A 21,304-nucleotide genomic window follows, 5' to 3' on the forward strand; every position below is an offset into this window, starting at 1 on the left:
TTAATCAGATTCAATCTGGGAATTAAGAAGCCAGGGTAAGATTGGAAATCTTGAATGTTCCTTGACTCATTTAGATGCAATTTTTGCAGTGGATATTGTCATCTAAAAATCTGTAATCCAGGTAAAAATTTAAGTTGGTCTAATACAACAAGTTTAATGGAGGTAACATTACATCCTAACAGGGAGTAGTCTATACTAACAGTACATATTCTATACAATGATACCACACCCAGCTACTGAAGTGGTGGAAATGAGACAGTTTGGATAAAATGGCTTTGTTTCACAACCATACTTTCACCCTACCATTGGTGAAAAATACATGATTTTGTTAGACCATGTGATCTTTATCCATAGTCCAGCCTTGGTACTAGCAGTTTTACCCTAGTAAAACCTAGTATTTTTACAGAAAAATGGTTTTGTATAGGTACATGTTTCAGGTTTAACTCCCACTGAATCATTTAGAAATGGGTAATTTGTCTAAAATGAATTGTTTAGTCACTTGCTGCATGCTAGATTTCCTATTGATACACAATTTGCTTTGAATTCCATTCCAGCACTCCTGTTCTTAGAGTAATTTGACATTTCTTCCTTTTAGAGATATATTCTCCTTTAGGCTTGCATTCGTTTTATACTTCTGAAATGGTTGCTTTTGATACAAGCAATTTCCTGTTTTCTTAATTTTGCTAAATTGTTTGTTGGTCTTCTAAACATACTCCAACAAATGCCTTCCTGAAAATCAGATCACCTATCCTCAACATGACCAGATCTAAGATGCCTTAACATAGCATACAGTATTTATCTGGTACCAGAGAACTTCTGTTCATGTGACAACTTGTATTTACATCTGAGGTGCTACCCAAATGTGCCCAAAATTTGAATGTTGCATGGGAACTGTCTAGTTTTCAGTTGACACTAGGTAACACTGCATGCATTCTTTGTGAAATCGTGTGCCACATGGTGTTTGGCTGGATAGTCATTGAATATTTGTGCAGTTTGGCAGTGTTTCAAGTAGTTTGCAATTGTTGCAATGGCTGATGTGAAAGAGTAACATGCTTGCTTCAAGTTGTTTCCTTAATGATACAGCAGCAGAAACCCATAAGTTGAAACAAGCTTTTGGTGACAATGCTTTAGGCCAGATGCAGACTTACCACTGTTCAAGTTTTTAAAAACAGTTGAATGTTGGTTGACAAAGATTACTCTGCATATCCAAGCACCACCCCAGAAAATGTTGCAAAAGTTCAGTCAGCAATCAATGAAGACCACAGGTAGACCATTCATGACCATTTGTGGCATTGTACGACTATTGTACAGTATGTGTCAGGAGTTGAACATGAAGGATTGTGGCCAAGCTCGTGCCATGGTTACTGAGTGAACACCAAAAGTAGCATTGCATGGAAGTTAGCAGAGATCTTCAAGAACAGGTCAGGAGTGATCAAAACTTCCTTTCTATTATCACTGGTGACAAAAGTTGGGTATATAAGTATAACCAAGCAACAATCATCCCAGTGGAAGAGCCCATCTTTGCTGTGATCAAAGAAAGCCTGACAAGTGAGGAGCAATGTAAAGTCCATGTTGGTCTGTTTTGGATATTGACAAGATTATTCATAAGGAATTTGTCCCTCCTGGGATAAATGATGCAAAGTTCTATTGCAATGTCCTGGGTGGTTAAGGAAAGCTGTCAGGAGGAAACATCCAGAGAAGTGGCACAAAACTGGGTCCTTCATAACAACCCATGGGTCCACACATCTCACTGTGGTACAGTTTTGGCATACAACATGACAATTGGCTCCCTGCAACTCTTTGAACAAATGAAAATCAAGCTTGGAGATTTGAAAAAGCAGGTGGTGCTGAATACTATGACAAAGGACTTTCAGAATTCATTGAAATCATGGGAGAAGTGCTGGGATTAGTATTTATACTAAAGGGATTACTTAAAAGATGACAGTGGCAAATAAGACCCAGGGCAAGTAAGTATGAAGTACTATATATGGGAAGCAGTAACCCCAGAGTGACATATCAACTCTGTGGGGTACTACACTGACAGTGGTAGAGAACAAAGGACCTGTGGGTAATTGTGCAGGCAGATATGAAATTTTCTGAGCAGTGCAGACAGTCTGCAAGAGTAGCTCAGTGTCTTGTCAATGATATACAGGAATTTTTCTAGCAGGGATAAGGTGATTATCCCTTTGTATAAGGCAATGGTCAGGCCACACCTTGAGTACTGTATACAGGTCTAGAGGCCTCATTTTAAGGTAGAGCTATTGGAACGAGTACAGAGAAGGGCAACAAAATTAATGAATAGAACAAAGCATTGCTCTTACGAAGAAGGGTGCCGACCGGGCTAGCCGGGTGGGTAAAGTGCCTGCCTGGCAACCCAAAGGTCGCGGGTTCGATTCCCGCCTCGAGCTTGGATCAAAGTACTGCAAAAACCTTGGGAGGTGCATTATGGCCACAGACGCCTATGTGCCAACAACTACCAAATAAAAAAAAAAACAAAGGGCTAATTTTGCAGTGTCTGGAGGTTAGGCACCTGCAAGGTGATCTGATTGAGGTGTATAAAGCCTTGAATGGTTTGAACATGCTCAATGCTGATGGGATTCTTATTCTTGCTAAGAATAATCACCTGAGGGCATAAATTCAAATTGAGGAAAGACAGATGTGTGGAAGTTTGCCTTTAGCCAGCAGGTAGTTGGTTGGTGGAACAGACTTACTTCCTTTTATGGAAGTTGATAGCCTAAATAAATTTAAGGTTGAGCTGGACAGGTATTTGGAACAAATGGAGGTGTGAAATGGAGCAGTCTTTTTTTTTTGGTTGATGCTGAATAAGCTTGCTTTCTTGCATCATATGCCTCTAATGCTTAGTTATTTTATAAATAGTTTGGGAACTCTTGGGTAGCACCTTATATATTTGATGCTAATTGGAAAAGACTTCTAATTTTTGGCCAGTGAGTAAGTTAATAGATTTAAACTTTTTTTTCAGTTAAACCTTTTTTGCATTAAAGAAAAATTTGAGCCTAATGCCAACTAAATATAAATTGAAATTTATATAAAGGATTATTGTCCAAGGCCAAAAGGATGACATTTCAGTAAGCCTTAACATAGCAATGTTGAAAGGCTGATCTCTATGCTTTTGTAACTTCAGTCAAGCTTTCAGTTATAAACTTAAATACATTTGACTTGATAAAGTCAGTGAAACTTTAATTTTGCTAAAATTTTTCCAAAAATTAGTATCACTCATGATGAAAACTATATAGGGTATTTAGTTTGTTTGAAATCTTTATTCAGATTACTGCTTCATGATTGAGGTTATAACTAAATTGGCTTATGAAGCCAGATTGATCATTTTCATGGCTATATTAATCTTTTGATCATGAAAGATATATTATAAATATAAAACATCTTAATTTAGTTGCTCTCAGTATCAAACAGCTACTCATTATTATAAATAAATGTCAACCTTAGATTGACATTGTGGGTGAACACAATGCACCAATGGTTTGAGTAACAACCACCAAACATGATTTGGGATGCATGAATGGGTATTTAGTTTTGGGAGTGTATTGTAACACTCCCAAAAACATTTATGGTAGAATATTGGAAGGACATTCTGAGATAGGAGGCATATGACAGTGAAATTGACTTGCTTTAGTTGCATTCTGTAAGCAATACTACTAGTATTCAGATGACATATGTAGTCCACTTAAAGATTTAGTTTAATCAGTGATTAAATGTTTATATATCAGTTATTTCTTTCATTGTGTTATACTGCCAGAATACATGTTTTATGAAGATTTTAGTGATCAAAAGTTGTCTTATTTTTTCAATAATATAGCCTATTATTCAAGAATTTGTAATTCAAGAATGAAATTGAAAGCCCAAATAACTAGGTTGCCATAGTATAGGAGTACAGCCACTCAGTTAGCACTACAGAAGTTTTAGAATTTAGCAAAAAGGTGTTCTAGTTTTTCATTTATTGAAACCTTGTGGTTATTGAGAGTTGGCCTTGACTGAAGATGAGCTTCAGTTTAAGGAACTTATCCAGTTTACATTTAACTGGATAATTTAGCTTTGGCACTAATTAGATCTTATACCTTACATATCTGTCCTGAGTAACTGGCTTGACAAATGTCTAGCAAGTTGCTAAAATTAGTTTGGAAAATAAGATGAACTAAAGGCAAGTTTTTTGCAAATAATAGTAACATTTAATGACTTATAAAACACTTCTTTACATAGTATATGCAAATACTTTAACTTGTATTATTTAAATTTCTCTAATGATACATCAAATTAAAACAGGCCTTCTGAAAGGAAACGAAGTAAATATAAGTATATAAAGGGAGTTGCACTTTTATATTATTACCCCACATTTGTATCTCTTATACAATAAGATAAATGTGTGGATGGAAAATCAAAGGTCTTCAAAGATGAAGACAACCTATCAATAAATACTCTAGAAAAAATTGCAAGCTTTAATTAAAAGGCATTGGTAGCACCAAAAACAAGTATTTACCCATATTGAAATGCCTAAGGATTGAGTCCCATAACTCAACACTGCCAACATGCTTATTTCTTCTTATAAACTTGTGTTCTTTAGTACCATTTCAAAAGAAATTTCTATGATCATTACTGGTAATGAGACAAGTTTATCATGGATCCTAAGATATTAACTTCTTGGTCAAAACATTAAAAGGAAGGTGGTGCTGTGTGGAAGCATATATAGCATAATTCCCAAAATTACTTGCTTAACCAGCAGGTAATATGACCAACCTTAAATTTTGAAGAGTAATTCTGAATTATTTACTGGAATAAAGAATTTACAATGCAGGATTCTGTTAAACCTAAAACTGCTAAAACTAAAGTTTTAACAGCTAAACCAACTTACCTTAAATCCCAAACCTAGTCTCCAGTGACTTTAAATATTGCATCCATCCTTCAAGAACAGAATTGATTTATTGAAGTTTTGAAAACTTCAATCTTCAGGAAAAGGCAAATGACCTAAAATAAAAGGACATCAAAATATTGAAACTCAAGTTTGAACTTTCTGGACATGCCTTGTTAATTGCAAAGGAGGCAAGTCAGTATTAACAAACGTTAATGCCTCTTGTCAGTGTATCATCACTTAATACAGTAACATTCAAATATTCTGTAACATTTGACTCAAACAGAATTATAGCCAATTATGTGACTAATATAATCTGCCCTTGGTGATTTCTCTACAGTCAGATGTAGAAGTATACTCAATTATCTGACTCTTGACTAATGACTGAATTCCTTTCAGTACTTTTTCTTGAAATATTTATCCATAAAATGTTTTCAGTCTTTGTATTTAATGTATATACAAAAGAACTTTCTTGTGCTCAATAGCTACAAATACTGCAAAAGGATTTGCAAGAGAATCACCTGTAACAATTAAGTAACAGCATCCTTAGATCATGTCTACCAGAATATTTTAACTGTAGTTATGGATAATAAATGATATTACTTATATAATATACTTGACATTCATTTCATTTAAGTACTTAATCCTCCACAACTTTAAAGGTTTTAAAAATGTTTAAAATTTTAAAGTACTATTAAAATCAATTTTTTTTCTAGAAAAATATAATTCAAACAACCTGAAATGCTTGTGGTACATTTTCCCAGTGTTAATGAAAATAATGCTAATTTAATATAAATTATAAACTTTGTCCAATTTGACAAACAATATAATCAATTCAAACTTAGAATAAAACATTTAGCAAAAACAGCCATGCTATTGTCAGAATAATAGCCTGTCAGTATATTTAAAAGTCAAGTATTAAGAAAATTATCACCAGTAAACTTGTTGCAACTACCCAGCTACTAATGTTTAACTTGCAGGATTGTGCAGAAGTAGTTGACTTCATACTTGAAAAACTGGCTACTCCATCAGCATCTGTTCTTTTCATTATTATGATATTGGAGGTAAGTAAATTCTTGAACTTGCATACTTTGAGGTAAGATTATAGTCAAATTAATTTCATTGTTCATTAACAATAGTAATGAACAATGAATCTAGATAATTTTTGAAAACAAAGTATTGAAAATACTTCTATCATAATTAATCCTAGAATTAGACAAAACTATGTAAAACAGTTGATAGACTTTTACATAGTTAAATCTTGCTTCTAGGGCAACCAATTAATAGGAAAACTTGATTAAGTTGTATATGCAATAGTTTTCTAGGGGAAACTAATTCTATATTATCAATACCAGCCTGCTTAACCAAACTTACAGATTTTAAGTCAAAATCATTAAATACTTCAAGTACTTCATAAACTAAAATATCAACTAGTTTTATAAGTAATAAAATACCTTTTTGCCATTAAACATTGTACATCTTTTATCAATATAGTAATGGAAAATGATGAAAGAAAAAGCTTATACAGAATCAGCCAAAGAGTCAACACTTCTCACTTCACCTGTTCATCCCCTTTAAGAGTTTATCCAGTTCCTTGAATTTAAACTATTAACATGCACAACACTGGTTGGGATTTGTTCCAACAATCAACCACTCTGGCTAAAGGTACTTCTGCACAACCATCCTTCAACTTGAATTTATCTTTGTGTAGTCTCAATTCCATAAGCATTGAGCTTACTCCAGCCATTCAAGGCTGTAAACCAGGGCTGTGTAAATGGGGGTGCATTGATGTTCCACACCAGGGCCCTGATCTAGGGCCCAATCAAGAAAGATTAGTCAACATAAAATAAGGCCCCATAACCCCTCTGCATGGGCCTGCCTTAAACACCATTTCCTTGTAGGTGCATAGTCTGCAAATGCTAAAATTAGGAAAACCCAAGGTTTTCCTGGTAGCACTCTTACTCCCCTTACCAATCTTGTTGCTCTGGATCTGTTCCAACAGATTCACTTGTATGTAATACAAGTGAATCTGTTGATTTGGTCAAACTCAAGATTTGGTGAATCTCAAGATTTGGTCAAACCCATTGCCTTAAGCATTAAACAGCTTATGCAATGGGATAATCACCTTTTTATCCCTGCTGGCAAAATTCCTGTATTTTTGACAAAACCCCATGAATTGTCCTGGCACCCTATTGCACTGCTCTGAACTTAATATCAGACTGCACAGCTATCCCCAGATCCTTCTCATTTTCCACAATGAGTGTAGCACCACACAGTTGTTACTCTGGAGTTATTGCTACCCTTATGCAGTACCTTGCATTTGACATTATTAAGCTTTAATTTCCACTTAGCCCTATCTAATTTATCCAGATCTTGTTGCATTACTATATCCTGATTACTATGATTAGCAACCTTGGTATAATCTACAAACTTTGTTTGACATTAGGTTTAATGTCAATGAGGCCCAGTACAGTTCCAGGGACTTTGCTAATAACCTTACTCCAAAACATAGTGCACACTGATAACTGTCTTCTTCCACTCAACCTGCCCTTAATATTACACTGCTCCAATTTGTGTAGCAGTCTACATGCAACAGTATCAAAAGCTTTCTTGAATAAAAATATCAAATTTTTGCATCTAGTTTGTTACTATATCATAGTATCCAATAAGTTTGTCAGACAAGACTGCCCATTAGCAAATACATGCTGTGACTAGTATAACTAAATTTCTGTCTAAATAATCCTGTAACTTTAACCAGTGACTCCATAATTTTTCCTGGAATGAAAATCAAACTAACTGGTCTAATTATTCATGTCTTTGAATTAGGGAAACATTTGCATATCTTCAGTCCACAGGTGCTTCTACTGAATCCAATAATGCTATCATGAATATGGCTAGAGATTTACTAAGTTCTTTTGCTGCTTGCTTTAATATAAATGAATGGATCCCATCCACCCCAAGTACTCTTCTTTAGTTTCAACAATTTCTGTTCCCTCTCAGTTATCAATCATTCAGCTCTGGCAGGATGACTTGCATCCCCATACCTAAAATTCCTCATGTAAATGCAAATCTATTAAATTTTTCAACTTACAGGCTCATCAACAGCTAAACTAACATTAAGTGGACAAATATGATTCAGCCCCTTTCCTCTACTGTTAATGTAAACAAGTCTTCTCAATCTGCTTTTGCTTGCATAACCTCCTTTGACTTTATTTCAGACTAATATCTAATGTACATTATCTGTATCACAATGATTTATTGCACCCCATGCATTTTTCTTCACTGACAAGTCTCATCAGTTCACTTGACATTTGTTTAGGTCTGTACATTGTCTATTAATTGTTATAAAGTGTAGTAGTTTTACAATAACATCCATGAGTGCTTCCCATTTTTAATTTTCTGCATCTACTAATCCAACTTCAAAGAATTTAAACTGACTACTAAGTCACCTTAGACACCCTTGCCATTTAAATCCTACATAAATATTCACTTATCATCACAGACACCTAATGGGTCATATCTGCAGATTCTTAATGCATGAAAGGTTGCTATTGATAATCAGAGCAAGAGTATTGCTTTCTCCTGTTGCCTCTCTAACATGGTGTAGAAACAATCATTCAGTTTTATAAAGTCCTACTACTCTGGTTGCCCAGCCAAGGTCCAGCCTTACTAGAAAGTTAACCCCTATAAAATTCTGTTACTGGCCTACTGTCTGTACAGTTGATTGATTATACCCATCCATCATGAGGCCTATAGTACACCCCTACCCTCATGTTTTCCTAGTCCATGTCTTTGAAAACTCATTCAACATTGCACTGGCCACCCACATTCACTGGATGTACTGCCTTAGATTGTGCTTTAACATGATCCCTCCCCTACTTCTGTTCTTTCCGTACTCATTGCACTCCTTATATTCAAATTCTGAATCCTTAATCTGAGTGACAGCATTTCTCCATCCTGTTAGCAACTACAGACTATTTCTGAGTTTCTACTCCCAGAAAGAAGCACCTTATCTGTTCCCTGCTATCATATCTGGGCAGAATTGCAGACTCAATTTCAGTCCTAATTTGCAACTTTATCAACATTGCTCTGTACTTGTTAATTAAATCCTCAATCTACTCTTAATATCATTAGTGCCATTGTATATTCCAGTTATATTCCAGTTAAATTGTACGTTTAAATAAATACATAATGACTTAGATTACAAATGTAATAATTAATAACATAATTAATAAATTAATAGAATCATGACTCAGACCAGAGCAGCAAAGCAAAAGGCTCAAGCTAATGGAAGTGCTGTGGCTCAGAGCAGAACTGAGGGGGGCAGTTGTCCTCTGACTCACAGCCTTATAAAATGCACTGTTTGCTTGATGTTTGCAGAGCAATCGGGTACGGGACATGATACTGCCATGGGGGATGTCTTTGTGTGTGCGTGATGCAAGGAGTATCGATATCAGTCAACAACTCAGCGTTCTTGTGGGCTTATATGAGAGCTTGGAGGACAGGGTGGATGCCCTCGAAGAAACTAAATTGAGGGGCCCATCAAGCTCTCAGCTGCCCACATCAATGCCAGAGCTTGCACTTGGGCACTACGTGACACAGAGGCAACCCCCAAGGCAGAATGCGCTGGTCCCGAAGGAACTAGTAGTTGTTGGTGACTATTGTCAGGGAAACGGGGAACATGCTTTGTAAAAAAGATAGGTGAAACAGGACCAGGGTATGTCTGCCAGGGGCAAAGGTTGATGACGTAGAGCGAATATCATCTTTTAAGGGCACAAAAGGTGATAGTTGTACACGTTGGCACTAATAATATTAAGAGTAGGAGACCGGCAGAATTACTTAACAAGTACAGGTCACTGTTGAACAAAAGCTGAGAATTAGGGTTGAATTTGAAAGTGTCTGCAATCCTGCCCAGACACGATAGGAGGGAGTATATGATGAGAGCCTTGTCGATCAATTCTGCCCTGGAAAGATTGTGCAAGGCTCAAGGGGTAGAATTTTTTCAGCCTGGACTGTACTTGTTAACAGGAGAGATTGCTTCTACAGGGATGGGATACACTTAAATAGAAAGGGTGCAAGAATATTTGCTGATGCTATCGAGGCAGTGTTAGGTGGGTCGGAAAACTGCTAGCTTGGGGGGAGACAAAGACCAATAGATTGACAGTAGCCACTGGCAGAGGTGAAAGAGATTCTTGCACTGCTTCTATTAGAATGAGCAGAAGCCTGAAAAACAAGATGCATGGTATTTCAGAGACTGCTGGGAGCCATTGCGGTACAAGTAAACACATGGGTTGTTAGGATAGCTAAGAATAGAAACAGGTGCAGGTATACTTGCATGTACACCAATGCTAGGAGTTTAGTAAATAAATTTGAATTTGAGGTATTGCTCAAAACATCGAAGGCAGATATTGTTGGGATATCAGAGACGTGGTGTCACACAGATATAAGGGATGCAGAACTGCAATTTGGGGAGTACAACGTCTACAGAAAGGATAGACAGGATAGGAAGGGAGGAGGGGTTATGCTATTAGTTAAGAAACACAAAAACCAAGGAAGTGAAGCCAGTCGACATCGCTGGACAGTGCAGTGTGGAGTCAGTTTGGTGTGACATAAACATTGGGAGATCAAAATTGAGAGTAGGAGTGTGCTATAGGCCTAATGACTGAGTATAATAAGGAACTGTACAGGGAAATAGAGTGGGCCAGTAAATCAGAGTGTCTTATAATGGGAGATTTTAATTTCCCAGATATTGACTGGAATTTGGGGGCTGGTTACTCACACACTAGCAGGACTTTTGTGGATTTATTGGATGATTGTTTTCTACATCAGCATGTTCAGGAGGCAACTAGAGGGAGTAATACTCTTGATTTGATTATCTGCAGTGATTCTTCATGCATTAAGAATCTGCAGATAAATGAACCACTAGGTGGCAGTGATCAGTGTGCTGAAGTGCAATTTACTCAAAGAGGTAACTACCATTAGGGGTAAAGGGAAGGGTTATTGCTTCCGTAAAGGCGACTACGATGGACTGAGACAGTACTTAAATTCTATACAGTGGGACCAACTGATGATGTTACCAACAGCAAATTCAAAATGGGAAGCATTCAAAGAACTTATCTTGGAAGCTACTAGGCTTTACATACCAACTAAGAAATATTGTTCAAGGTTTAGGCCTAAATGGATGTCAGATGAACTAATGAGGCATATGGCAGAGAAGAAAAATGCATGGGATACATACAAATTAACACATGACACAGAAGCAAAGAGTTCTTTACTTATGTAAACTCTAGAAGGAAGGGGATGAATCAGATTGGTCCACTTGATATTGATGGGTCAAGTGTTGATGATCCTGCTCAGGTAGCTAACAAACTAAATGAATATTTTGCATCGACATTCACACATGAGGAGTTATTCAGCGAGGAGAATGCCAGAGGTGTATTCAACTCTAGCAGTAAGCTACAGAATCTTGAAATAACTGGGAGTAAAGTGGAGGAGAAACTGTTGAAGATAAACACAAGAAAGGCACCCAGGATGGATGGGATCTATCCAGTTATATTAAAGGAGGCAGCAAAGGAAGTAAGCAAACCCTTAGCCATAATTATGAGAGCTTCCTTGGACTTGGGGGAGGTACCCATAGACTGGAAATGTGCAAATGTGACCCCAATTCACAAAGGAGGATCAAAGGCTGACAGAAGTAATTATAGACCTGTGAGCTTAACTTCTGTTCCAGGAAAATTAATGGAGGCACTGGTTAAAGAAGCACTGCAGGATCATTTAGACAAGACTTCAGTTATAGCTCAGACACAGCATGGTTTTGTTAAGGGGAGGTCTTGCCTGACCAACTTGATTGGATACTATGATGCAGTCACAAAAGAACTGGATGCAGGGAGTAACTTTGATATTATATACTTGGATCTTAGAAAGGCTTTTGATACTGTTGCACATGGAAGACTGCTACACAAATTGGAGCAGTGTGACATTGGAGGCAAATTGCTGCTATGGATAAAGGGGTGGTTGAGGGGGAGAAGACAGAGTGGTAATCAATGGACACTGCTCATCGTGGACTGATGTTATTAGTGGAGTCCCTCAGGGATCAGTGTTGGGTCCATTATTGTTTTCTGTATTTATAAATGATATTGATGATGGTATATCGGGCTTAATGTCCAAGTTTGCAGACGATACAAAGGTTGGCAGGGTTGTCAAGGACACTACTGACACTATGCTGCTGCAACAGGATCTGGAAGAGTTGAGCAGATGGGCTGAGAGGTGGCAAATGAAGTTTAACATTGACAAATGTAAAGTACTACACATGGGAAACAGCAACCCCAGAGCAATGTATCAACTCTGTGGTACTACACTGACAGTGGTAGATAATGAAAGGGACTTGGGGGTGGTTGTGCAGGCAGATATGAAGTTCTCTGAGCAGTGCAGACGGGCTGCAAGTGTAGCTCATGGAGTATTGTCAATGATATACAGGGATTTTTCCAGCAGGGATAAGGAGGTGATTATTCCATTGTATAAGGCGATGGTCAGGCCACACCTAGAGTACTGTATACAGGTCTGGAGGCCTCATTTCAAGAAGGATGTAGAGCTGCTGGAATGAGTAGAGAAGGGCAACAAGATTAGTGAATGGAACAAAGGGGTGCTCTTACGAAGAAAGGCTTAAGTTTTGCAAATTAGTGTCTGGAGACTAGGCACCAGCAAGGTGATCTGATAGAGGTGTATAAAGCCTTGAATGGTTTAAGCATGCTCAATGCTGATGGGATTCTTCCTCTAGCTCAGAAAAATCACCTGAGAGGGCATAAATTCAAATTGAGGAAAGACAGATGTAGGATAGACGTGCTGGAAATTTGCCTTTAGCCAGCGGGTGGTTGGTTGGTGGAACAGACTTCCATCCCTTGTGGTGGAGGTTGATAGCCTAAATAAGTTTAAGGCTCAGCTGGACAGGTATTTTGAATGAACAGAGGGGTGAAGTGGAAGTGGGTTTTTTTTGGCTGATGCTGCATAAGCTTGCTTTCTTGCATCAAATGCCTCTACTAATGCTAATAAAATATAACCATCTTTGTGCCCTTAGGTGATAACTCCTATCATCTGCTTTAGAACTTGGCAGACATACTGTAGTTGTATTCCACCTGTCCTTTTGTACAATATTTCACTTCCTTGATAACTGAGACACCAACTATTGCTACTTTTGGGAGCAAAGATCTTTGCAGAGGATGTGTTGTCTGATGCTGGAGCAAGGGCTTAAATTGGGCTGGCCATCTGAGTGCTTGATGGGTTTCTTAATCCTTCAAGGCATGAACCATATTCCTGAAGCCATCATAATTCTGTCAATTCAAGTCTGCACTCAATTTCATGCTCTGTTGGTGAACACAGTCATGACTTTGATTGTATCATCTCCTATAAGAATTAGCTTTGCAAACAGCATAAGTAACACTACCTGATTTAGTAGGGAACAAAGATATTTAACTGCCCTTTTCTGATAGGGAAGGGGTACTAAACTTTCAAACTATGAGTATAGTTAAGATCTCAAACAAAGCTCTATCTAGTTTTACTACAACTAGGTTTACTCCATAGCTCCAGTTTGGATTATACTCTCCATACTTTGCAAGGATAAATTCAGACTATTCAAGTTTGTCAATATCTCCAGTATATGCTAATAGCTATTTCCAGGCATGTTTAGGTCTTAGACTTTGTTGCATCCAGAAACTAAGTTCTTACAGATGATTAGCTCTTCCTTGTAAAAGCTGATGTACTCCATTATGAAATGAGAGCTGTAGTCTGTCCATGTCAAAGCTTGAGCAAAAAGCCATATATTTCAGAAGCTGACTTTTCATTAAAAGTTAACAGATCTTAGGGCTTGAATTAGATCTATAGGTGTGAAAGTGTGTTAGCTGTCTGACAGCACCATGGATTTCCCCATCTCTGCATTGTATACTTTTTTGATGCAGTACTTTGTGGAGGCCAGTGATTTAAGTGTGGGAGTAGTGTTTTGTAACATTTTGGTACAGTTGTATCTCTGACCATTTAGTCATTGGTCCCCTGGTGGGATCCACTGTTGCCCACACTTAGCCACGAGGAAGCAGGTGAGACACTCAGTAGATTATTATAGTACTCTGGCAGGCCCTGCCACCTAACTTCCAAAGATTTCAGTGGCAAGGGCCTAATTTTTTGGGGACTGGTATGTCAAGGGTGGTGAATATTCCTGATGGAAAACTATTTTACTTTAAATGCAATAGCTTAAAGTGTGCAACTTTCTTTGCACTAGTCATAGCTCTGGCATTGTGTTTATCTCAATATTCCAACCCAAATGATTCTTTAATTGTCTAATTTTATAATAAGTTTGTGCTGTATAATATAAAACTAGTGTAATTATATTGTAATTGTACAACTTTTACTAATTATAAAAGTATATCATTACTATTGTATTAAGTCTATTATATTAGGTATACAGTCCTCACTAGAGAATTAGTTTAGGCATGTTAGCAAATCTTGCAATTTCTTTGTATAAATACAATTCTTCCTCAGATTAGTAATTTGAGGGAGAGGACTCCCTCAAATTACTAATCTGAGGGTATATGAATTCAAATTGAGGAAAGACTTATACAATAGATATATGGAATTTTGCCTTTAGCTAGCAGGTGGTTGATAGTTGGAACAGGCTTCCATCTGTTGTAGTGGAGGTCAAACTTAAGTTCACAGCAGAGCTAGACAAGCATTTGGGGTGAATGGATGGGTGAAATGGGATGTTTTTGGCTGATGCTTGCTTTCTTGCAGCCTATGCTAATTATGCATACAATTAACCCCTTCTCAGATTATTTTCATAATTTTATTTGGTTGTTTCCATGTGTTTGGAGGAATAAATATATAACACATGAGCAGAAATGCAATGCAATTAGTTGCACAAGTCATTTTGGTTTCAAATTATTTTTTGCTAACATGTACTGAAACATGATAGTGCATATTATCTAACTTTTTTTTTTGATTTAAAATATTCAACTACATTTGAAAGTACTGTACTGTAGTTTGACAGCTTAATGAAATCTTAGTTTTATTCAATATTTTTTAAATTTAAGTTTAAAAGTGACCTTTCTTTAAATAACTTGGTGTTCTTTGATATTTTTACTTTAATCTTTATTTAGAGGTTAGTTTTTACCTAGAAAAGGTAAGCATAATGTGACAGGATGCCATGATTGAAGTGTAAGGCAAGTCCTTAATGTAGGACTGATGTTCATTGTATACTATTAAGTGGAAGTGCATTCTTCAGAAGCCTGAGCAAAACTATTTGACTTTAAACTAAATATTTAAAGGAACAAATCCAGGTTTAAGTTACACTTTTAGAATATATCTGGTCTTTTTTCATATTTATAAGTAACATGCACCTGTAGAAACTTAAACATTTGAATAAGTAAATTATAGCTGCCAACTTTTAGATCAGACTTGATAGATCTAGCTTTGTTGGGAAAGCTTGGTATAGTTGGGCAGCTGTTTGAACAGTTTCCAGGCATTTTCTAAAATAACTGCCAGTAACTCTAGTGCATGTCATATGCTATAGCAGGTAAATCACATTGCTGCAAAGTTTAAAACTATTTTGAACTTTCATTTGACAACTAGGCTCCCATTCCCTTTAGATGTGGGATAACTTCTCAATTAACCTGTGGTCTTGCAGTCTTCATGTATTGTTTAACTGAATCCCAATCTTGGATTTAGGAATTCAGGTATACCTGAATCCATGTGCTACACACATGCATACAATTGGATAATTTGTACTATCACAATTCCTAGTTCCTCCCCTTCTATTCTACTAATAATAATTTATTTATCCCTATTTTGTTACTTTTTTGTGAGATAACAGCAAAAAGGGAGGGAGAACAACACATAAGCCAATGGCTTTTTAGGGGTATGCCCTTAAAAAATGATGAATATACAATTGAAAAATGTACAGTTCTGAAATTGTACAGGTAATGTTCAACAGGAAAGACAAATTTGAGTTTTTTGTATTTCATTTCTTTACAGAAGACTTCAAAGAGCATCACTACTTATAACATCATTGTGAACATTTTTACAATTAAATGAGAAAAGAAAAATGATGAGATACATGCACAGAAATTTACAAACTATTTGCCAACTGTCTCCTTTAACATTTGTACATTATTTCCATGTTGGTGTTTTTAAAATCCAGGAGTTGAGTGGAAGGTAATTTGAATCAGACATCCCTAGTAATGTGTTCAGTTAGTAATTTCTTGAATTTATTTAGTGAAGTGACATTTTTGATTTTTGCAGGAAGTTTGTTCCAGGTTTTAGCACCTCTGTATTTTATGCTTTTCTGACTTATGGCTTTTCTGAAAAGGAGAATCTTTAGGTTGGCTTCATTTCTTAGATTGTATGATATTTCTTCATCTGTGGTTATGAAAAAGGATCTGAAGATAGGGGAATGTCTGCTGTGATCTTAGATCACAGCAGACTTCCCCCTATAAGGCAACCACCAAGAAAGGGATATACTATCCATTTAGATCACTACCCAGAGTGATCTAAATGGATAGTATATCCCTTTCTTGATGGTTGCCTTATATTATACTTTCTTCCCTTGACTTTTCTGTACTAATGCCCTACTATCATCCAGCTGTCTTGTCCTGTCCTTATTTTTTCCCCTTATCTTTCTATCCCTTAGCTAGACCAGGCACACCACAGCCTTGGTTGCTTATATGCCAAAACTTGATCACTTACTCTCTGACTATGGCTATCCTTTCTTCCATTCCAGTGGATGGGCTAAGGGCAGCCTAGATAAAGGATATCTGGCTGGCTCCTTGGGACAGGAGCCAGGAAGCTGTCAATTCAGACGAGATTCCTGCTTGTGATGTAGCCAGGAATCTGGCTGTTGATATTGTAAATGTTCTAGTTGAACAAATTACAACATATGGCAACCTGGTGATAACTTGTTTTTCAACAAATCTAACCAAGCAAATTTTTTTTAAAAGTAAAATGACTGAATGTATTCACATTTATATTGACTACTAAATGAATGTATATACCATGAAAATATTTCCTGTATAGCCTAAGAGGATCTGCATATAAGATTTTAGATTGTTATGAGTAGAACGTTCCTGATCACTGGAATGTCCTCCAACCACTAAAAGATCAATTGACCTGAAATTGATGTAGAAAATCATTTCAGAGAAATGCATAGATGGGTTTGAGATTTCAGTCTAGGTAATTTTTGGTATTGATGTATCAATTTATTCAGCAAGTTTAGAATATGAAACAAGTACTGCTGGGATTTTTGTCAGTGGCACAATCCTACGCCATCCTTGAGGTCAGAGCCCACACTAATCCTCAAATACAACCGGTTGAAACTGTAGTCGGTTCCTACCTGCCCAGGCACTCCCCAAATTTCAGGCACTACTCAGTCTTGGAGTCTACCTTCAGAAATTAGCTACCAACTACAAATACCGTCACATGCTCCTCGAGTGGATTCCATCTGTGGAACTGGGATAATTTCCTCCATATGACGTTTAGTCCTCATTTTTCATTATTACAATTTACATGTTTGTAACTCATAAGTTACATGTTTGTAACTCTTAATTTCCATGTAACAGTAATTTTTTTCCTTTTTGCCAATTAATTTCATTTATAATGTAAAACTCCTGGCCATGTCGCCATGTTGAGTATTGTCTCTAGTACATGTCCTGTACTTATTAGCAATAAAGAATATATATACTGTTTTTAAACAGTATATACCTATCTATGAATGGGAAATGACAATTGAAAATTAAGTTTTGTGTTTAGAATGAAGTATCTCTAATTGTCTAAAATAAAACAAATCTCATTTTATTTAGAAGTAATGAACATGGCTGAAAACTGTTTGCTGTCAAGGATTTTCTCATAATTATGGACAAGTTTTTATATCTTTATTCCTAATATAACTAGGTTGACTATCAACCCTAGGTGCCTTATTAACTTAAGCTTCAACAGTTCTCTTCCACTTCTCAGTGGAAGTCTACATTAACACAATGCAGATAAATTTCTGGAGAAATATTATAGAAGATTCTAAATATATTGAGGTAAATTTCTTATTCTTCTACAAATGTTGAAATACAACAGAATATATTGAGCATCATAGCTCTGTTTTATACTAATATCATTAAGGTAAATTTCTTATTCTTCTAAAAATAGTTTGTTAGCAACCTGAACAAGATCTTCTGTTATGCTATTCATATCTAGTAGGCCAGTGCAGTTCATTCCTTTGGTGTTAAAATAAGTAGAGAAATTCTTATCTACTTTTCTTTGCCTTAACTTTTGATTTTATTGGAAAGTAATTTATTTACTTAAGGTTTGTCCTAACTTATCCAATTTACCTTTCTTCTGCCATTAGTCTCAGTTCATCTGTCCATTTAGGTCTAAACATTGAACAATTTTAGTCAGTATAAAAGGCTTAGCTACTATTACATCCCCATTCTTTGTTTAGAATTTGTAGTTACTATCATCAGTTAGTTCCACTGAAAAGGATTTAAACAGTTTATTGTGAATTAAACCTTTGATAGTACTTTACTCAGATTTAAGTAAATCTGTTATCAATGGGTTGTGATCACTGCTACCTAGTGGTTTCTTTATCTGGACATTTAGTACTTTTAGGGTCACTCTTGATAACCAGATCAAGAGTTTTAAAACTAAGTTTAACATTAGAAATTAAGCTTTTTAATCAACAATTATTCAATTGTTGAATAATACTATCATAATTAAGAAAGATGGATCTTATCAAGATCACAAATAAAATCTGAAATGTTCCTTGTCCATGTGTTTATACTGCCATGCTATTGCATATCTAATACATTTGACAAGTTGATATAAGCATAGCACGGGCAGATCTCAGCAGTGCTACCAGTAACATGCCTGCTGCTGATTTTTTCATTGAGTTTAATTTCATTGTAAAAATGTCAAAGCAATTATCCCTATGGGTAATAGTGAAAAGAGAAGGAAGCATTTCTTTATCAATAGCACAGAAAGCTAAGTTACTGATTGGTGTCTTACTAAAGAATGATTTAAGTCACTGTAATACTTGAAGAAAACTTCCAAGTTCTTCACTGACAATGAAGTGAACATATGCCACTAATTTGGTTATCAAACAAGCTAGAATATATTAACTGAACATTGAAGGAGTATATATATTCAGAAGGTTGAATGGTATAAAATATAGAAATCTGTGGTGAAAAAGCTTCTGGATCATGAACCAGCTGAAAATTACATTGTCAAATATGAGCATTCAATGCTGATGAAACATCTCTACTGGCACATTCCTATAAAACCATTGAGAGCAGCAGGTGTTAAAGATACTAAGGACAGGTTGTTCTTATGTGCTAATACTATAGGTATAGTGTTTTTTAGCGTCTAACGGCACCAGGGGTTTCCCCCATCTCCGCATAATATACATTGTGGTGTGATACAAAACACTGTAGAGGCCAGAGGTTTAAAAGTGTATGGATATTGTAGTGTGTAATGTTTTGTACCATTGTTCATCTGGTCTTTTAGCCGTTGGGTCTCAAATGAGACCCACCGTTGCCCACACTATACCTTGTGGAGGCAGACCAGGTACACCAGTATTTTAGAAATTTACTATTTACTCTGGCAGGTCCTGCCACCTAATTTCCTGAGATTTCAGTGGCTAGGACCAAAAAAAAAAGTGGAGGGGGGAAGAAATGCTAGAAATTGGGTCAGACTGAAAGAGATAAAAGTTATACGGGTTATAGTTCATTTTTTATTATTTTTTAAATTTTTGTGTGGGGCTTGTGTAGTTTTGGCAAGGGTCAAATGCTAGTCGCAAGATAGCTAGAGAGCAAAGGGAGACTGAAGACTGGGGGGTGAAAGACAGAAATATGGAGTCAATAGTGAAGATAACCCCAAAAGTCAGTGGGGCAGGCCCATGCCTCACCAGTTGAAGATAGGGGGGGAGGGTACAGAGTAACCATCCCCTGCCAAGGGAAGGGAAAGAAAGTGAACCGAGTGAGGGTACCCGGTTCAGATCACCTAATGATGTTTCGGCAGCAAACTGCATAATGTCTTTGTCAGGTCTTCATATGCCATTCCTGGGACATGTTGTTCCGTCCGTGTGAGTGGTCAAATCCAGATAATGACTCCAGTTTAAGCCAGTGGTCAGATCCAGGTTAAGTTAATGATTAGTTTTTCAGATTGTAGCTGTTAGGTTTTTGTTTGGTTGACACATCTAAGGATCTTTATTATGGATGATGAGTGGTTAGTTTGTGGGAAAATTCCTGCTAAGGTTGTGGGTATGTTCTTCTAGTAAAAAGATCCTGCGCAAACTGCATTAAGGCTTTATAGTTGTCCTTGCTCTCCAGGAGATATTGTTCTTGGTTTATTGGTGAGAAATGTATTCTAGTTATTAAGAGGCAGTGGAGGTCTTCATATAGTTGGCAGTGGTGCATGAGGTGCTCCCACATCTCTGGCTGTCCACAGTGGCAGAGAGGGGGTGTCACTCAATCTGAAACTGGAGTTTTGTTCTTATTGCGCCATGTCCCGTGAGCAGGTAAGATGTCAGCAGACCCGGTGAAAACCAGTTTGGGCTTTTGGGAAACACTAGTTGATTATCCGGTATGAATCTTCAGGTGACTTCCCATTTTGTCGAAGTCGTCCAGCAGGTTTGCCAGGCCTGCTGTAGGTGGGTGAGAAGGCGTTTTTTCTCTAGTTTACGATCGTTCGCTGGATCAGTTGTGTAGTCTAGGCAGGTGATTGATTTGCCTTTGGATAGTTGGTAAAGCAACCCACAGCAGACGATCTCCAGGTCCAGGGGGAGAGCACCCAAGAGGACCTGGAGGGTGTGGGTGCTTACAGTACAGCAGGCTCTTGAGATTGTTAGTAGGACTGAACGTTGAATGGTCTCTAGCTTCCTTTTGTTAACTGCTGTTACCGCCTTGTGGAACCAGACTCCTGATGCATATGTTCTTGCTGGTAAGAAGACTGCCTTATAGAAGAGGGCTAGGGTCCTCTTAAGTCCCCAGTCGCGACAAGTGACTCTAGCTATTAGTGCGGAGTATTTTTTTGATTTTGCTTCGGAGGTAAGTAAGATGGGGTGTGAATGGCAGATTTTTATCCAGCAGAATACCAAGATATTTAAGTTCAGTGGAAAGCTTAATTGTTGTTTCCTGAATCTTTATCTGGGGAGGCCTTCTGATATTGAGAGAACCTTTAAGTAGGATGGAGCAGGTTTTTGTTGGATATTTTTAAGTGGTTTTGGGTGGCCCAGTCTTGTAGGATATTTATAGCATGGTTTGCAGAGATCTCTAGTTGAGTTCTTGAGTCTGCCACCAGCATCAGGATCAGGTCATCTGCATAGGCCTGCAATTAAACATTACCAAGGTTGAGGTTTAGAAAGCTGTAGAGCACCACATTCCAGAGAAGTGGGCCAAGTACTGA

At 37.1% G+C, this 21,304-nt stretch overlaps 1 protein-coding gene across 2 annotated transcripts in view; it reads left to right on the forward strand.

The window, feature by feature from the left end:
• The window catches only part of LOC150077274 (uncharacterized), a 136,323-nt gene that overhangs the window by 83,367 nt on the left and 31,652 nt on the right, over positions 1-21,304 (forward strand). Inside the window, exon 5 of one of the 2 annotated variants that reach the window (XM_090386430.1) lies at positions 5,860-5,943. The exons of the other annotated variant lie outside the window; for it this stretch is intronic. Coding sequence (XP_090242556.1) covers positions 5,860-5,943 — 84 coding nt within the window. The remainder of the gene's footprint in view (positions 1-5,859; positions 5,944-21,304) is intronic. 2 annotated transcript variants of the gene reach the window in all.

The sequence above is a fragment of the Mastigoproctus giganteus genome, chromosome 12 (genome assembly GCF_048544385.1).
Source record: "Mastigoproctus giganteus isolate SK-2022 chromosome 12, ASM4854438v1, whole genome shotgun sequence".
NCBI lineage: Eukaryota > Metazoa > Arthropoda > Arachnida > Uropygi > Thelyphonidae > Mastigoproctus > Mastigoproctus giganteus.